Genomic DNA, 17,598 nt, shown 5'->3' on the forward strand with positions numbered 1-17,598 from the left:
GCTTCGGTAAAAAGACAAATTTCTCACTGAAGACAAATAAAGTTCTATCTATTGTATGGTGAAAACAAAACAACAAAGGCTGTTTTTACATGAGTGATCAGACTTTGTTACTGTCATGTGTTCAAATCCATAAGTGCAAAATTAATCAACTGGTGTTACTTGTAAGTCAGTTAAATTGTTACTGGGGGACTGCATTACATTTGCCAACACACTATTCAAATATATACTGTATGCATTTTCACTATATTTATAGCATTTTAGGGGTTATACTTGTGAACATTAGTTTGCCTTAAAAAGCCAAATGACTGAAAAAAATGACCATTTGTAGATATTTTTGTTGTGTTTTTTCAGCTTTGCTGTAACTGTGCACCTCTGTCACACATTTCTGTTAATGCATTATACAGTATGTCATATTACTAGAGGAACATGCTTTCTGCTTCGAAGCATTAAAACATTAAATGAACTTCATATTGGTATTAACAAATGAAGTAGCTCATTTCATTGGTGTTGTACAGAAGTCAAGCAGCCACTTGGTTTAAAACTTGTCTTAACATTTACTTCTTACAACTGTTGTCAGTCCTATTAGTGCAGTTGCCATTTGGAAAATGGATAGATGCTCAAACAGACATCTGTAGACATCCAATCAAAGAACGAATGCAAAGCCTCTGTTCCTTTATAAATACTGTGTATCAGATGGTATTAAAAACTGATTTATGTTTGAAGACTTCTTCTTCTCTCTTTTGTCTCCTTTGGCTTTGCCCTTGCTATAACATTGGTATTCTTCCACAGTGTCTCCCATTGGTACCCAGTTGCATGGTAACACTTCTTGGTGGCTGATTATACACTGGTCTGATTTTTCTATCTCAACTATCCATCTCTGTCCTAAGCACAATGATTAAAACTGAATGCTTCTTTACTATTAAAGATAGATTTAAAATCTATCTTATAGCACATGAATTTGGTATCAAACATGAACTATAGCCACGTGCTCACAGAACAGAGACTGTTATTGTATTGCTAATGATAATGTGCTGCCATCCTATGCCTTAACACTTACAGATTTTAAGAGGTTGAATCACAATTAATAATCTAAGTACTATTTATCTCTAATGCCTCCTCTGTTTTGAGGAGGTCTGGCGTTTGATTGAGGGAACATTAACACTAGAATTCCTGAAGCCTACAAAAAAACTCGTAATCCCGGCCAACCTTAAATCCCTTCGCACCTCTACCATCAGCGTCTGTATGTGTTCCGTGTCTACAAAGATCTGGGTAAGTGTAAGATGAAAGGAAATGCGAGAAATGCAAGAAATGTTGAACACATTCCTAAAGCAGAAACTTTTTCCATGTTATACTAATAATGACGAGAAGTGTATAATGTGTGAAGACTTTATTACAAATATCAAATAGGCACGTGCGGTTTTATTCAACAATATAACCAAAGGAAAAAAAAAAGCATTCATTTTACATGTGGCTGTCAATGAGTTAAAAACTCAAGCTCAAATGTCGACAGAGAATTTACATATATTCTTGAATGGTGCAGCCGTAAGAACTGCTGCCTTGTAACCCGAAGGTCCTGAGTTCGAGACTGGGTGCTCTGTGTTTTGAGTAGTGAGCTGCTATTATTATTATTATTTCTACAATATAATAAAAACATACATTTGATTTGAGTCTGTAAGATCGGGTGTAAATTTTGGCTACTTGTAAAAGTTAGCGCTTGTTTTTTTATTATCTCTTATATATATTTCTGTTCTGGTTCGTCCTGCTTCCATTTCAAAACCGATCCCGCCCACACGCTGCCGACACGGCATTTCTCGATTCCTATTCGTCCTCTTCCATGTCATGCACTATACTGGCCTGCTGAGCGTAATATATCTAACAAGTACTCGAGGTGCTGCCACAACGGTAAAGTAGCTTTACCACCTTTGCGGGAGCCACCTGTGTCTTTACAACAGCTTCTTACACAGCAAACATCAGAAGCTAAAAATTATCGTGAACACATTCGAAAATACAACTCTTCTCTAGCGTTTGCTTCCATGGGTACACAGATAACTCAACCTCCTGGCCACGTACCATACTGTTTTAAAATACACGGGCATATTTATAACCAAATCTCTCCACGATACGCCAACACTTCTACCTCTCCAGGATATGGACAGTTGTATGTTTTTGACACAGCGCAAGCTACTGAAGTACGCTTACAGAATAAAGCAAACTCTGCATGTAGCGAAAATGTACTTCTCCAGCTAGATTACATGCTCAGAACCATCAACCCCTTCGCTAAATTATACAAACACATGCATGAAATCGCTCAGTCCAATCCAACAGCATCTGTACGAATGGTTTTCAAGGAAAACCCTAGGCAGGATTTACGACGATACAATGCCCCGACATGTCACACCGATGTTGCAGTGATTTTCGTCGAAGATGGGGAACCGCATGCCGAAAGGGACATTTGCATCTATCCTATAGGCAACTCCTGTAAACATATTTCCACGCTCAATATGAATTGCGATCCTATGGTTTACCCACTTTTATTCCCTTACAGAGACATTGGCTGGCACAAAGATTTACAACATGTTCCCGATAAAAGAACCGCCAAGCGAATAAGACTTACTCAATGCCAATTTTACGCGTACAGATTAGCAATGAGGAATACATTTATTATTTTGTACTCTAGCGGCAAACTATTCCAACAGTATGTCGTAGATGCGTATGTTAAAACAGAGGGCGCGCGTCTCAACTATCTCAGATTACATCAACAAGATCTGCGCATGGAACAATACAAAGGACTATCAGACGCACTGTAAGCAAAAGCTGAAAATAACAACGTACGTGTCGGCAAAATGATCATATTACTGTCCACATTTCCAGGAAGGCCAAGATACATGCAACAAAACTATCAGGATGCCATGGCCATAGTACGTAAATTCGGAAAGCCTGATTTATTTATCACTTTTACATGTAATCCTGCTTGGCTGGAAATTCTACATGCACACTGTGTCTTTCAAGAAGTATTTATTTCTTCTTGATTTCTGAATACCTTTCTCACCATTTTCCGTTCCTGTTCTTACACTGCCGTATGCTACGGCAGGCGTCGGCTATTCAGTTTTATTCTCTCAGTGACGTTCACTTGGTATAACGAACTTGCCTCTCCCTCTTTGAGTTGATGCATTTATCTCAATTCTTTTCATAAGAGCAGTGCTGTGGCTGGTGCCTGCTCAGAACTGTTTGTTGTATCGGCAATTAAAGATACGATGTCCCGTGACATCAGACTGTATGAAGGCAGGACTGTAGCAACAGACAGCTTCTTCATAGCACTTTCGTCAGTTAATAGACTGCTGAAACGCAACGCATAAGTAAAATGGGACTTCCACCTGCAGCCAAAGTCACTTCAGTACACACGCTAGTGTTTAGATCTGACAGCGCTGTGCTGAGAGTTCAGAGAGTACCTGACAAAAGTGAGCCTCTGTCTACACACATCTTTGTCATGACCCGACCACGTAAATCACTTGCCTGTAAGTGTCTTTTAAAGCTTTATTGTTTAATGTATACTGTCTGCTATGTATTGCTTTGTAAATCATTATTTATTGTCTTTCGTTGTACACCTGTAAATACAAGTATGTTTCTTTTGTATATATTTCACTTTACAATGAGGTACGTCCAGTAATAGCCTTCAAGAAAGCTCACCCTTGTCGTTTTAATGTGGATGTGCGGAGTTGTTTAAGCTCTCTGCAGCCGCGTTGCACAAACGGCACGGAGAGGACAGAAAACCAACCTTTACAGTATCAAGGTCACATACTCTACACAGTGACAGACATTGAAATACGTGGGTATACTTGTTTATCTATCATTAACCATTTTCTTTTATCTGTCCCCACTGCACTACAGCAAAATATTAAAGTTCCATGATCATTGTATTGCTAGGTTACAGATGTCCTTTAAAGAAAATGGAATATTCACTGCAGTTGTGTACAGTACTTGGATAATCTTTATTTTGTTGTTAAGCTTCAAAATAATCACTAACTAGTGTATCTGAATTAATACCAAAACTTTCCCCACCAATTGTCTTCATGTAAATCTATTAACACAATAGAATTTTGCAAGGCGAAGCTCTCAATTTACTGGTCAATCTATGTTCCTACCCTCACCTATGGTCATGAGCTATGGATAGTGACCGAAAGAACGAGATTGCGAATACAAGCGGCTGAAATGAGTTTCCTCCGCAGGGTGTCTGGGCTCTCCCTTAAAGATAGGATGAGAAGCTCAGTCATCCGGGAGGGACTCAGAGTAGAGCCGCTGCTCCTCCGCATCGAGAGAAGTCAGATGAGGTGGCTCGGCCATCTGATCAGGATGCCTCCTGGACGCCTCCCTGGTTAGGTGTTCCAGGCACGTCTAATCGGGAGGAGGCCCGGGGAAAACCCAGGACATGCCGGAGGGACTATGTCTCCCGGCTGGCCTGGGAACACCTTGGGATTCCCCTGGAAGAGCTAGAAGAACTGGCTGGGGAGAGAGAAGTCTGGGTATCTCTGCTCAAGCTGCTACCCCCGCGACCCGATCTCGGATAAGCGGAAGAGGATGGATGGATATCTTATATGCATTATATGATATTATATGACAGTGCAGTGTTGAGGATGCTAAAAAAAAATTTCCAACTTTTGTTGATATTCAACTTAAACTATATACAAAAATGATGCAATTACAAAATTATTTACCCTATCCAATGAAATTGATGAAGTATAACAGCTGTTTTGCATCATTTTTATAATTTTCTCTTTTTTCTGATTACTGTCCTTTTCTTCCTCAGCATTTTCAAGTTCCTCTGCAAACTATTAAACATCACAGTTAGATTTAAAGAACAAGACATAAAGTAGGAAGACCAACTTAAATTAAACATCAGGCATCAAAGACATCAATAATACTGTGATTTAAATATGAATTATACAATGTCACAATGAAAGTGAAATGCATAAATTAGTTTCTCATACATTGAAGGGAGAAAATATTGCAATTGGTAAATTAAGAAATATATTAAAATAAAACAATTGGTTTTGACTATTTATATATAAATGTAATGAATTATTATTATTATTAGTTTCACTTTCACTTTCTTTTAGTTAATCATGATTTCAAGCACACAAAATAATTTGAGTCATCATATTACACAAGACACAAGCAATGTCAAACACAATTACAAAACTAACCTGAAAGCTGTTCTGTACACATTTGAAACTTTTGTCTTACAAGATTTTTTTGTTTAAACTATGACTGAACAATTGCACAGACTTGCACAAGGGAATTACTCTTTGGGAGTCCTAAAGGGAAGATTACAGGGAAACTTCCAGAAATGGTAAATGATACAATAGTGAATAATTAAAAACATCATGAATGTGACATAATCTTCAGCCATGGTACAGAACATCATGGAACATTCTATTCAGTCTAAAATAGCCAAGCCCATCACTTGGGTGTAAGGGTGGCTATGTGGAAGGAGCAACACATATCCAAAAACAGATCCACATGTCCCTGAAGCTTTATGAAACTTCACCAAAATATACAGATGTGATCATGTCTAATGTTGAGGTAACATTGCCATTTCAGGCAAGGAAGACAGAGGTTTTGAGGTTAAGGAAGGTAGAACTTTTGTGGTAAGGTAGTAATACACACTAATCATTGTGCCGGACAGTGGCTACATGTTGCATATTGATTACTACATGCAAGTAAGAATTTCACTCCACTCTGCATGTGGGAATACTGACCTCATCAGCCTATGAATTCATATGCAGTAACAAGACAGAGTGTGGAGGTTATGAATAACCTGAAAGCTGTCTGCTTTTCAATGCCACCCAAAAAATGAAGGATGAGCATCAGGCGCAATACCAGTCAGGTTACATTCAAGACTGGAGCAGATCCAGGCATATCAGAACTTGTCAAACTAGCTTTTGGGATATGGAAAGTAAATTCTCTCCCAAGCAAGTAGCTAGAACTCACATGGCAGGCAAAAAATGCCACGCCAGATATAATCAAACTTACCACTATGCACAGCATCAGCTTTGCTAAGGACTGGGTGTTGTGGACATCTTAGCTCAGTTCAATGTGTTATCACAACGGCCCTCATCAGGGTAAGTGAAATGAAAATGACGGATGATGATCAAAGATTACATGCCTATTATGAAGCTTTGAGGATTCATTTCTTTCAGCTCTGTCCCAACCATAGTCCACCATAATGTATGCGAACAATATCAACAGGAAATTAAGGTTTTGTCAGCAGAAGGGTAAATGAAAAAAAAATCCACCTAATTCCTGTGGTGCTAAACTAAGTAGTGCCAGGTTTCTATGTGTGAACGTGGCCATGGACCATACTAAAACAAAAATGCCCTGTGACAGACAATTACTCAAAAGGCTTGCATACTAATTTTTTCATAACAGAACAAGTATACGTCTTTGTAATATAAACAGGTAAGGGAATCAAGTAAAGATTTACTGTATATGTAAGGCAGGAGTCTCCAGTGTTGTATCTAACCAGACTATTTTTTTCAAGTCAAAGTTATTTCTTCACACACATGGTACATATGCATTTACTGTGAAAAATTGTGTTCAAAAGTGTTGTGTATAAATTTAAAAAAAAATATACAGTAAGTCCTAGAGTTTTATAATGGAACTTTATGGGGAACGGGATGTTCAGAAAACAAAAGCCTAAAAACTGACTGAATACATTTGTTTTTCAAGCCATGACAATTCTCAAGTATTGATCCACATCTTATAAGCACTCATACATTGTAAAATACCTTATACATGTCATTTTTGAGCAAAAACACAATATTATGAGATTCAGCCATTTTAAAAGAAGATTAGCTGTGAGTGCAAACTCAGAGCTTGTGGTCGTCAGAAAAAAATGTTTCATACCCCAGAGCTGTGGTTTCCTCTTGAAAGACAAAAATCACAATAAACTATTTGTATCACATGCTTGGTATCATGTTGATTTATTTCAGTATTTACAGTATGCGAGAACTCCTCCTATAAAGGCAACTTCTAACATACAAGCAAACAGAAAATGTATCATTACCTTGAGAAAAATAGTACCAGGAATATGTAATTAAACAATAATTTAATGGGTACCTTAAATGGGTGTCCATAAGAATTAATTATAAAATACAAGGACTGGTTATGTATTTTTATATCTATAGAAAATACTTAACTTTAGAACACAATTTTGCCTGGCAAATGCATATACGGTATATTTACCACATTTGTGAAGAAATAACCTTGACTTGAAAAAGAAATGAACTTATCCATTGCTGCCTACCAGATATGGAAAAAATTACTGGTCACACTCAGTAAGTGGACAACACCTACCAAATGTCTTGTAACTGCTGAGTGCTTCACTGTGTTCTTGTCATTTGCTCAGTCTTTTTTCCTCACCTCCAGCATGCTAGTATAATTTGTGGTACAAGTTTGTTTAGATTCCAAGCATTGTGTTAAAGGCATTATAAAAATAAAAATCACACTTGTGTAAGCTTGGGGTAGATGGCATAACTCTCAAGTCAACAGAAGATCCAATTCTCCACAGTTCAATTTGCTTAAAGAATGATAAACATTAGGAAACATAGGAAAACATGACACATTTTACTAATAAAACTTTGATTGGAATTAAACTAATAAAATGAAACGGTTTCATTACAGTAAAAGTAAATGAACAGCAACTCACAATTTCAGGTATTATTTCTGTATGTCCCTTTTTGTGTAGCAACTTCAGACGCTCCTGCAAACAAGGAAGATATTAAAAGAAAAAGGGAGCACAATATTAAAAATTGTAGAAACAATTTATTTCATCATTAATTACATGTTTAAGTATTTCTAAAAGTATGCAAAAGGCATCTAACTGGAAAAGTAATTTCTGTATGTTTCAAATCATTATAAATGTTCTGCCAGTGACAGTAAAGAATTAGAAGGCCACAAAAAGCAGAGTTAAAGGCAGCAGAAGATGAAACTGTAATCAGAAACTAGCTGGGGGAATAAACAAAGATTAATGTGGCTAAACCCAATACACAAAGTTTGAAGAACATAGCCAGAAAGACTTTTAATAAAAAATAAGTTACATATGACAGCAAAAAATGATGTCATGGTTATAATAAAAGAAAAATGAAAAACAAACAATTAGTTCAAAATAAAACCAAAATCTAAGTAATAAATGATACATGTTTAGCGTATTCCAAAACCATTAAATCTTTACAACAGTTGGCATTTCCTTGGTTGAACGGGTTCTGCAAGAGTGATATGTTTAAGCAACTACCATATCATGAGTTTGGTCATCCTGGATTCATTATTAAGTTTTCCTAAAATTTAATTTTGACAGTTCTATCAGAGAGAAATTATAATTGCTTTGATAATAGTTTTTAAAACATGCATATATCCTTTTTACATTGGTTTATCAAGTCTAGGTTGTATGCAGCATATCCCAGCAGCTACATACATATTTATACCTGTATCAAAGCAAATGAGAACCACCAGCCAACCTTACATCATAGGAATATAAGAAACGACCACAGCCTCTTGAAAAATTTGAAGTGAACATACAAACAGTAGGCATTCTGCCAGGATGCAACCACTGCATTACTGACAAAGCTTTCAAAAACCTGGAGTATTTAAGATAATACCATATGTATCTGTATCATATTGCATAAAGTTAAAAGAATAGCCTTGATTAAGATATAAAAAAGTTTCAGACAAAAAGGAAAAACCTAACAAAACATTGCCATAAGATGAAAGGCTAATTTATAATTGATGTATTGCATCACTGTCTAACCTTTGAACATTGCATAGTAAAATGATTTTATATTTTTGCACCATATATCTCAAAAATGTTTTCTCATCATCATCATAAAGTTCTTACCTCATCTTATAAAGGACATTCATGAACAGCATCAAGAAGAAAAAAACGTCAGTTTGAAAAGTTTGTTATTTAAACATTAATGAAATTCTTAATTACACATCTCCTCAGAAAGTACCAATAACAATACAGGTCGACCATCACAAATCCGACCACTGGTAATCCAGTTCCACCACTAATTCAGACAAAATTTCCACAAGCGTAATTTCAAATTTTCCAGGATGATGTGCCGACTTGCTACTATTATTTTGGTAGCGCTACTTACACCACCAGCTGTTTGTGCAAACTCATAAACGCTATAGGACAAAGTTGGCATTGCTCATTCTACTATGTTTTAGTGGTATACCAGACCTGTTAAAACAGCAAATTTAACAGGCATGCAGATATTCAATTACGCCTTCCTCCACTTACAGTGGTGTGAAAAACTATGTGCCCCCTTCCTGATTTCTTATTCTTTTGCATGTTTGTCACACAAAATGTTTCTGATCATCAAACACATTTAACCATTAGTCAAATATAACACAAGTAAACACAAAATGCAGTTTTTAAATGATGGTGTTTATTATTTAGGGAGAAAAAAAATCCAAACCTATATGGCCCTGTGTGAAAAAGTAATTGCCCCCTTGTTAAAAAATAACCTAACTGTGGTGTATCACACCTGAGTTCAATTTCCGTAGCCACCCCCAGGCCTGATTACTGCCACACCTGTTTCAATCAAGAAATCACTTAAATAGGAGCTGCCTGACACAGAGAAGTAGACCAAAAGCACCTCAAAAGCTAGACATCACGCCAAGATCCAAAGAAATTCAGGAACAAATGAGAACAGAAGTAATTGAGATCTATCAGTCTGGTAAAGGTTATAAAGCCATTTCTAAAGCTTTGGGACTCTAGCGAACCACAGTGAGAGCCATTATCCACAAATGGCAAAAACATGGAACAGTGGTGAACCTTCCCAGGAGTGGCCGGCCGACCAAAATTACCCCAAGAGTGCAGAGACGACTCATCCGAGAGGTCACAAAAGACCCCAGGACAACGTCTAAAGAACTGCAGGCCTCACTTGCCTCAATTAAGGTCAGTGTTCACGACTCCACCATAAGAAAGAGACTGGGCAAAAACGGCCTGCATGGCAGATTTCCAAGACGCAAACCACTGTTAAGCAAAAAGAACATTAGGGCTCGTCTCAATTTTGCTAAGAAACATCTCAATGATTGCCAAGACTTTTGGGAAAATACCTTGTGGACTGATGAGTCAAAAGTTGAACTTTTTGGAAGGCAAATGTCCCGTTACATCTGGCGTAAAAGGAACACAGCATTTCAGAAAAAGAACATCATACCAACAGTAAAATATGGTGGTGGTAGTGTGAGGGTCTGGAGTTGTTTTGCTGCTTCAGGACCTGGAAGGCTTGCTGTGATAGATGGAACCATGAATTCTACTGTCTACCAAAAAATTCTGAAGGAGAATGTCCGGCCATCTGTTCGTCAACTCAAGCTGAAGCGATCTTGGGTGCTGCAACAGGACAATGACCCAAAACACACCAGCAAATCCACCTCTGAATGGCTGAAGAAAAACAAAATGAAGACTTTGGAGTGGCCTAGTCAAAGTCCTGACCTGAATCCAATTGAGATGCTATGGCATGACCTTAAAAATGCGGTTCATGCTAGCAAACCCTCAAATAAAGCTGAATTACAACAATTTTGCAAAGATGAGTGGGCCAAAATTCCTCCAGAGCGCTGTAAAAGACTCATTGCAAGTTATCGCAAACGCTTGATTGCAGTTATTGCTGCTAAGGGTGGCCCAACCAGTTATTAGGTTCAGGGGGCAATTACTTTTTCACACAGGGCCATGTAGGTTTGGATTTTTTTTTCCTCCCTAAATAATAAAAACCACCATTTACAAACTGCATTTTGTGTTTACTTGTGTTATATTTGACTAATGGTTAAATGTGTTTGATGATCAGAAACATTTTGTGTGACAAACATGCAAAAGAATAAGAAATCAGGAAGGGGGCAAATAGTTTTTCACACCACTGTACATTCCAAAGTAAGGGACTGAACTCTTCGTGTCAGGACCAGTCCTGTACTTCATCTGATAACAAATATGTAAATCAGAGTTGAACTGGCATCTTTGCAGAGACTCTTTCAGGCTAGAAGCGGCGAAACAGACACCCAAGATCAAAGAGCTATAATTCAAAAAATAACTGTGATGGGACAAAATAATGCACCTATGAGAAGGAATGGATTTTGTAACTGGAACTGACTATAATTCAATCACGAGGGGTTATTCACTCCTTCAAAAAACAGTAGCCAGGTTTCCATCCAAGGAGTTTTTGCGAAAAAATATTTAGCGCTTCAAATTTTTTTTACCGATATAGCTGATGGAAATGCTAATTATCGATAAAATGTTGTACATGTCGACATAATATTTTTCCGTTTAACTTTAGCGCATAAATTCCATATCGATAATTCAGATGTCGCAAAAACTACATTGGAAACACTTTTTGTCGGAAAAAAGGGCTTTAACGCAAATAAATGTGTCACATTTTCATCACGTGCAATCAAAACGAGAATGGCGGAGCGGTTCGCATGGTCTGATGAAGAGAGTTTTTTTTTGATTAAACGTCTTTATTTTGTATTAATTCAAATTTCAGTTTTAATTAAAAACCTTAAGGGAAGCAGGTTACAGTACTAATTCAGTTGTTATCGCACTGAGAAGGGATGTTGAAAAGTAGGCTCACCTGTACAGATCCGATGCTGCAAACACAGCTGCATCATAGGCACTTCCATGAGTGCCAACGCAAATGACTCGTATCATGCACCTGTCATCAACAAGGGCCTGGAGAACAATAGATGGCCACCCTTTGCGATTAATGTAATCGCGGTAGCCTTCCGTCGGGGGAAGAACAGGCACATGCGTGCCATCCAGCGCACCATAAATCTGTGGCACAAGATGCACCAAGGAATTGTGGTATGCAATTTCATTGGCCTCCGCTACAGTCGGAAGTCTGATATAACGCCGCATTCATTTTTCTTTAATAGCAGTGCACACAGCATATACACATCGATGGACAGTAGTTTTACTAACCCCGAAAGTTTCTTCAACTACTCTATACTCAGCGCAGGTTGCCAGCTTGTAAAGGGCGATGGCAATCCGCTTTTGGGTTGGAACCGGTGGTCGGTGGCAACCTGTGACGGGCGCAACATCAGGACTGATGAATCCACACAACATCTCAAACGTCGGCCGTGTCATTATAAAATGTTGCAGCCAGAGATTTTCTGTGAAGTGTCTCTCCACCACCTCCTCCCAGAAGGTCTTATTATTCTGTCGTCTCTCCCATACCCGTGGGTTTCGTCGCACTGGGGTACTTTCTTCAAGCTCTAGGGCTATCAGACAAGCAACTGCTTCATTCTGCTGTCGTCTTCAGATATTATGTACAATTCCAATTATTTGTGAAACTGAAATAATTGAAACTGGCAACTTTCAAAAAACTGTCTGAATAATCTCTCCATTTCTTTGTTTCTTTGTTTAGTGGAGGGGGTGTAACATGGAAAACAAAAGGTAGATAATTTGCGACATACACAAAATTATGTATGGAAACGGCTCAAGGGCAGATTTTTTTCGCAATACAACAAAACTTATGTGACAGTTCGTTTTGGGGGGGATGACGTCATCACGCACACCATTTTATCGATAAAAAGCCAGTTTGATGGAAACAGGCTGGAGACAGCAAATTTCACACATTTTTTTTACGTATATTCTGTTTTTCGATAACAAAACGTCGCAAAAAACTGGATGGAAACTTAGCTTATCTGCACTGAACTCTGAGGAAGCTCTCAGTGGGAGCTCTGTACTCCAATACAGAGAAAGTTTACAGTTTTAGGGGTAAACTCTATAGGCAAATCTAATTATTGGTGATTTGGAAAATGTATTAATCTGGCATCATTTGGACTAGTGAATTGATGGTCAACCTGTACCAAGAAAAGACGTACAAAAAAGGTAAAAATACCGCAGAGTCAAGCATGCAGTATATATTATATATACAATTCTGGGTATTATTGTATATTTTCTGCCCGGGATTAGTTCCTGCCTTGTGCCCTGTGTTGGCTGGGATTGGCTCCAGCAGACCCCCATGACCCTGTGTTCGGATTCAGCGGGTTGGAAAATGGATGGATGGATTGTATATTTTTTATATATATGTATTTTAGGCCTTCTTTTCTTTAAAAAAAAGAAATGACAAATAAAAAGTTACAATTTTTAATTGAAACTAACTGCATATTAATCTCACTTCATCATATTTCCTTTAAGCAAATAAACATTTCTATGAAATAACTGATTAATAATTATTAATAATTAAAATAATACAAACAGTTTTAATAATCACATGCCTATGCATATTAAAATAAGTTGGTTTATTGAACAGTTTTGTATTACAAAAGTAACTGAATAAACAGTAAAACACTAATCAGTCAACGGTAATTTTTTTTTTTTTTATTTTGAGCCACATCACAATGCAAATTAGTCTAGCACTTTGATAGGTTATGTCAATAACTCTGCCTTTAAAATGATATTATGACATTGATTTTTTCACTAGTCATTCTCCCAGTTACTTAAACATAGCAGTTTAGTTGCACTGGTTGTCCAAGGAATACCACCCAGATACAGGAAACAAATGTTCTCAAGGGACCAGTTTGGGAAACGTTAATTTTAAAATGAACTTAGTTACATTACTCACTAGTTACAAGAAAAACAACTACCGTATTCTTCGCTCCATAACACGCACCTGATCATAAGACGTACCTAAGTTTAGAGGAGGAAAACAAAAAAAAAATATTCTGAACTAAATGGTGTACTAATATATTTAATAAAATATAGCAGAATACTATTTCAACCATGTAAGGTCAACAGAGGTATTAAGAACCATCATCACTGAAGAGAGACTTTAAGGTTCAAGCACTCTTCTAGTTTTCTGGAAACCCCAAGAACTCCTCATCGCTAGTGTCAGAATTTATGAAGCTCAGTTGCTCACAATCACTTTGCAGGAGCACGTACCTGTCACGCGGCATAACCTGTCCAAAGCCACCAGGGGACAAAGCACGTTTGGACCAATGCTCCCTGAAGTTATATCACCAGTCTAGTCCCATCTCTATTTGTGATTCCACAAAGCCCTTCATCTCGTCTTTTGTTGTGGGTTGCCACTTTGAAAAACGAGAATGCGGTGCAAGCACAGCCCGCAATTCAAAAAATTGCTCTGCATACCTGTTTGTCTCGTCTGACAGTAGCTGAAAGGCAGCCTCAGGAAAGAACAGCCTGAAGTAGTCCAGCGGCTGGTAATCTGTCGTGTCCAACAGCAAGCCATATTGTCTTGTGAAGTCTGGTAGCCAGTTTGGCTCCCACAGATCAATGTCTGGGTATTCCTCCCACACTAACCTTGCTGTAGGTGCATCGGCTGCATGAATGCGCTTAGCTGGCAGCCGATCAGCTAGGGCGGCATCAGTTGGTGTCCGATCAGCTGATACCAGTTCCTCACTCTCTTGCTCGATCTCCTGATCACTCTCAACAAAATCAGATTCTGAAAAATCAGAGCCCGAGTCAGCTATAATGCGCAGAACATCATCTGCTGAGTATTTTGTTTTCTGTACTCGCTTCGCTCCCTCGTGAAATGTTGATGCCATCTTGCCTTTGTTTACATTTTGTAACTCACGCACACACAAGAATTGGATGTAGAGTCAATGAATCTAACATTCCTCCAAGCAGAGAGGGAATATCTGTAATGTAACTCGCCATTAACAGCTGATTGTCGCCCTCTACCCCTCATGTCGACTTTTGTCAGGTAATACACATCATGGTCTATGAAGCAATATTTGCTCCATAAGATGCACAGACCTTTCCACCTTTCTTTAAAGGAAAAGAAGTGTGTCTTATGGAGCGAAAAAATACGGTAATTATGTTATATAGTTACTCATTATAACATGTGTTACTAACTATGCTTTTCCTTTACATTAGTTTTCTCCTTGCAGAGATAAGAAACCCATAGTTGAAATCAAAATAAGTCTATTTCCTTAGACAAAGAGAAAAAAGAATATTGCAGCATTAATTACTACTCTATTCTGGATCAAGTTTATCTAATCTAATCAAGATGATAATATAAAGCAGGACAGACTGAGAAAAAAAAAACTTTCAAATATATACCATGGTTATGGATCAGGCAGGATAGTCTGATAGGGTAATTTTTAGATGTTTTAAATTATACATTGTCATAGAACATATTATTTATGAGTCACAAAATAAAACTAATTTAACCTTCGGCCCAAATGGACGGAAATATTGGCATGAGCAATTCGCTTTGGTTATTGCCTAGTTTTATTGGTTACAGTATAATACAGGCTAATGTAGGTCTGTGTCATCTGTTGTTTCGCTGCTCATAGTACCTGCACTGTGTTCTACGTCAGCTATCCCTTAAGGACAGAGATGTCCCACTGACATTCTGTCTTCCACTCAGACCTATACCTCAACAGCCTCTTTTATGGGCAGATTTGGATCAGCAGACATTACCACAGTTTACAGTGTGTATATTATCTTGCTCTGTACGCTCCATTTTACTGGGCAATGTGACTAATTTTTTTTTTTTTTAAATCATATGATGACGCTGAAGCGCAACTTCACAGAGATCACAAAGTTACAGACAGACAACCTCTATCACCCCACAAAAATGAAACTCATTAACTCCGCTTGGTTTCACTTTAGTTGTTCACATGTTATTCTCTGCACATTGAAGAGGTGGTCTGTATATGAAATGGTGTGTATGAAAATATGAGATGTACAACGTCCTTTACTAATTCAATATGGTACGCAATATTTTATGTTACAATGCGGGACAATCCTGTGTTATGTGTAACAGCTGGTGTCTGTGGATGAAGATTATTAGGAAACATTGTAGGAAACGATCAGGTGCCAGGGACCCGCTACTACTGTTAATAGACCTGGACTCATCTGCCGCTGCTTCATTAACAACATGTGAAGCACAGTCAAATTAACTGGATTATATTAACGCAATTAGGAGTTTGCATTAAAAAATTTAATGTGTTAAAAATTTCACCAATTTATCAGCAGCTCTAATTTATTGTTTGTACCCTAGGTACTTTTTTAGTATGTATTATTAGTCAAAAGTTTACAGTTTTGCTCCTGGCACATCTGTAAAACATGCTTAGAACTTGTGCACAGTTGCTTAAAATAAAACAGTGACAATACTGTTACTGAGATATATATACAATGAAATGTTAAAAACATTAAATGTAAATAAGCGTTCTAGTAAAAAAGAACTTTAATGTGGTCTTTTGTAAACAATGTGGTCTTTTGTAAACATTTATTCAGAAAAGAAACATGCAAGTAGGCCACTAACACATTTAAAGGCTTTGCATAATTGCAAACAGCAAAAGTAATGAAATATAATTTTAAAATTGTTCAAATGAAAAGAACAGAATAAAGCCAGCCTACAGGTAAAAATAAATCCAAACCCGTCTAGATGCTTTTAAAAACTAAAAATGTTTTAATCTGTAAAAAAAAACAAAAAAAAAACATAATAATCGTCCTTACTTCAAACATAACAGCTTACAGGTTTATGCTTATTAATGTTTCCATAATTTAGAAATAAGATCCCTCTCATTGGCAAATCTTGTATACAGACTTGCATGCATCTTGTGATTTTCTGTCCCCATTTGCCACGAAGCGAAAGCATTTCCAGAAGTCCACTCTGGCTGCTCTCTTTGTCAGTTAAGCATGCTGGTGAAAGCACCAACACTGCTGAAGCTGTCATCTTATTAACACCTGTGCGTTGAGAAAAACAGGGTTGCAACTCAAGACGTGGCAAAATGGGCCATGAAAAATGAGTACTGAAGTAATTTTAAAATATTAAAATCTATACTTACTGATATTTTGATAGTTTTGACAAACCTAGTATGAAACTATAGGTTAACTGTGACAGCTAAATATGAGCATTGCTGACACTAAAAAGACTCTTTAAAATTATAATGATGTTATAATAATGACTGCAAAATCAGAAATATCTCACTTATTTCCCAATGTCATTGATGAAAAAGGAAACAAGCTTTTCAAGAATGGGACTAGACAACTGCTGTACTGAAGATTAAAATAAGCAGACACAGGCAGTAGAGGGCCAGGAGTTAATTCTCATGAAGGTATGGTCCTTTAGCCTTGTAAGAAAAATTATGCCAACCTCACAAAGAATTACGAAAAACCTGGAACCACTTTCCAGTTGACTATAACCCCAGAAGGGTTTTTTTACAGCACATTTTAAACACCATCCACCAGCATGGATTTTCAAACAAAAGGGATGCAGAGGTACTGACCAGAGGATGAAAAAGAATAATCTGGAGTTAGGAAGGTGAGTTGGGACACCATGGAGATTTTTCAGCAGATGGACTATTCCTAACATATTTTGAAGTGTCTGTGTTTAGTAGGACCCAAAGGGGCATAGTGTATGTTAATTAACTTGTAAAAATTGTGACCCTCTGTGTTCTGTTTCCTTTATACCCTTCCTTGTATACTTTTCTGTTAAAAAATCTCTTTTATTGAACCTTTGGGCTATAGAGCAAATTTACAGTGCATCACTTTTTCCACATTTTGTTATGTTACAGCCTTATTCCAAAATGGATTAAATTCATTTTTTTCCTCAGAATTCTACACACAACACCCCA

General features: G+C 37.4%; 1 protein-coding gene across 1 annotated transcript in view; it reads right to left on the reverse strand.

The window, feature by feature from the left end:
• The window catches only part of LOC114651774 (uncharacterized), a 145,365-nt gene that overhangs the window by 105,002 nt on the left and 22,765 nt on the right, over positions 1–17,598 (reverse strand). The window contains exons 6-7 of the mRNA XM_028801735.2: positions 7,706–7,759; positions 4,713–4,826 (exon numbers count right to left, since the gene is read on the reverse strand). Of these exons, the coding sequence (XP_028657568.2) occupies positions 4,713–4,826; positions 7,706–7,759 (168 nt within the window). The remainder of the gene's footprint in view (positions 1–4,712; positions 4,827–7,705; positions 7,760–17,598) is intronic.

Source organism: Erpetoichthys calabaricus, chromosome 5, assembly GCF_900747795.2.
Source record: "Erpetoichthys calabaricus chromosome 5, fErpCal1.3, whole genome shotgun sequence".
NCBI lineage: Eukaryota > Metazoa > Chordata > Cladistia > Polypteriformes > Polypteridae > Erpetoichthys > Erpetoichthys calabaricus.